At 39.4% G+C, this 596-nt stretch overlaps 1 protein-coding gene across 1 annotated transcript; it reads right to left on the bottom strand.

The window, feature by feature from the left end:
- Window positions 1–213: 213 nt before the first annotated feature.
- LOC120913322 (ATP synthase subunit g, mitochondrial-like) lies at window positions 214–596 on the bottom strand (the record flags this gene model as incomplete). The annotated part of the gene is made up of 1 exon (XM_040323229.1): window positions 214–596. A coding segment is annotated over one exon (303 nt), but the record flags the coding sequence as incomplete, so codon positions are not given.

The following is a 596-nucleotide window of genomic DNA, read 5'->3' as shown; positions in this document are numbered from 1 at the left end:
ATTGAAGCAGTCATTTCTGCAAAAGGATTCCCGACCAAGTATTGAGTGCATAACTGAACATAATTATTTGAAGGTTGACTTTTTTTTAATTAAAAACACTTTTCTTTTATTGGTCGGATGAAATATGCTAATTTTTTGAGATAGGAATTTTGGGTTTTCATGAGCTGTATGCCAAAATCATCAATATTTTTTTTTTTATTTTTTTTTTTGTAGGTGTAGTGAATTTTAATTTACTGAGTCTATTATTTCACAAAAAGAATGAAAGGATTTAAAACTGTACAAAACAGAAGGCTTCAGACATTGTATCCAATCAGGCCACCTTTTCCAATGCATTCTCCGATATAGAACCAAAATAGAACCTCAGTTGCAACCAGGCCATTTCTGACAGCATCCCTGACAGTAAGCTCAGACAGGCGGCCCCTCTGGAATGACTGTACCAATCCTTTTAAGCTGTCGATGGCTTTTGGAATCTCTGCTGGACTGGGAGGAGTCAGTTCCACACGAGCATAGTACCAGAAAGTCGCAAGACGTGGCCGTGAGTAGCTGACTGCAGCGCTCACAAGCTTGGGGCCTTTAGTAGTCACTGCCTGGACGAG

The sequence above is a fragment of the Rana temporaria genome, chromosome 1 (genome assembly GCF_905171775.1).
Source record: "Rana temporaria chromosome 1, aRanTem1.1, whole genome shotgun sequence".
Lineage (NCBI taxonomy): Eukaryota > Metazoa > Chordata > Amphibia > Anura > Ranidae > Rana > Rana temporaria.
This window is presented reverse-complemented; position numbering and strand designations above follow the sequence as displayed.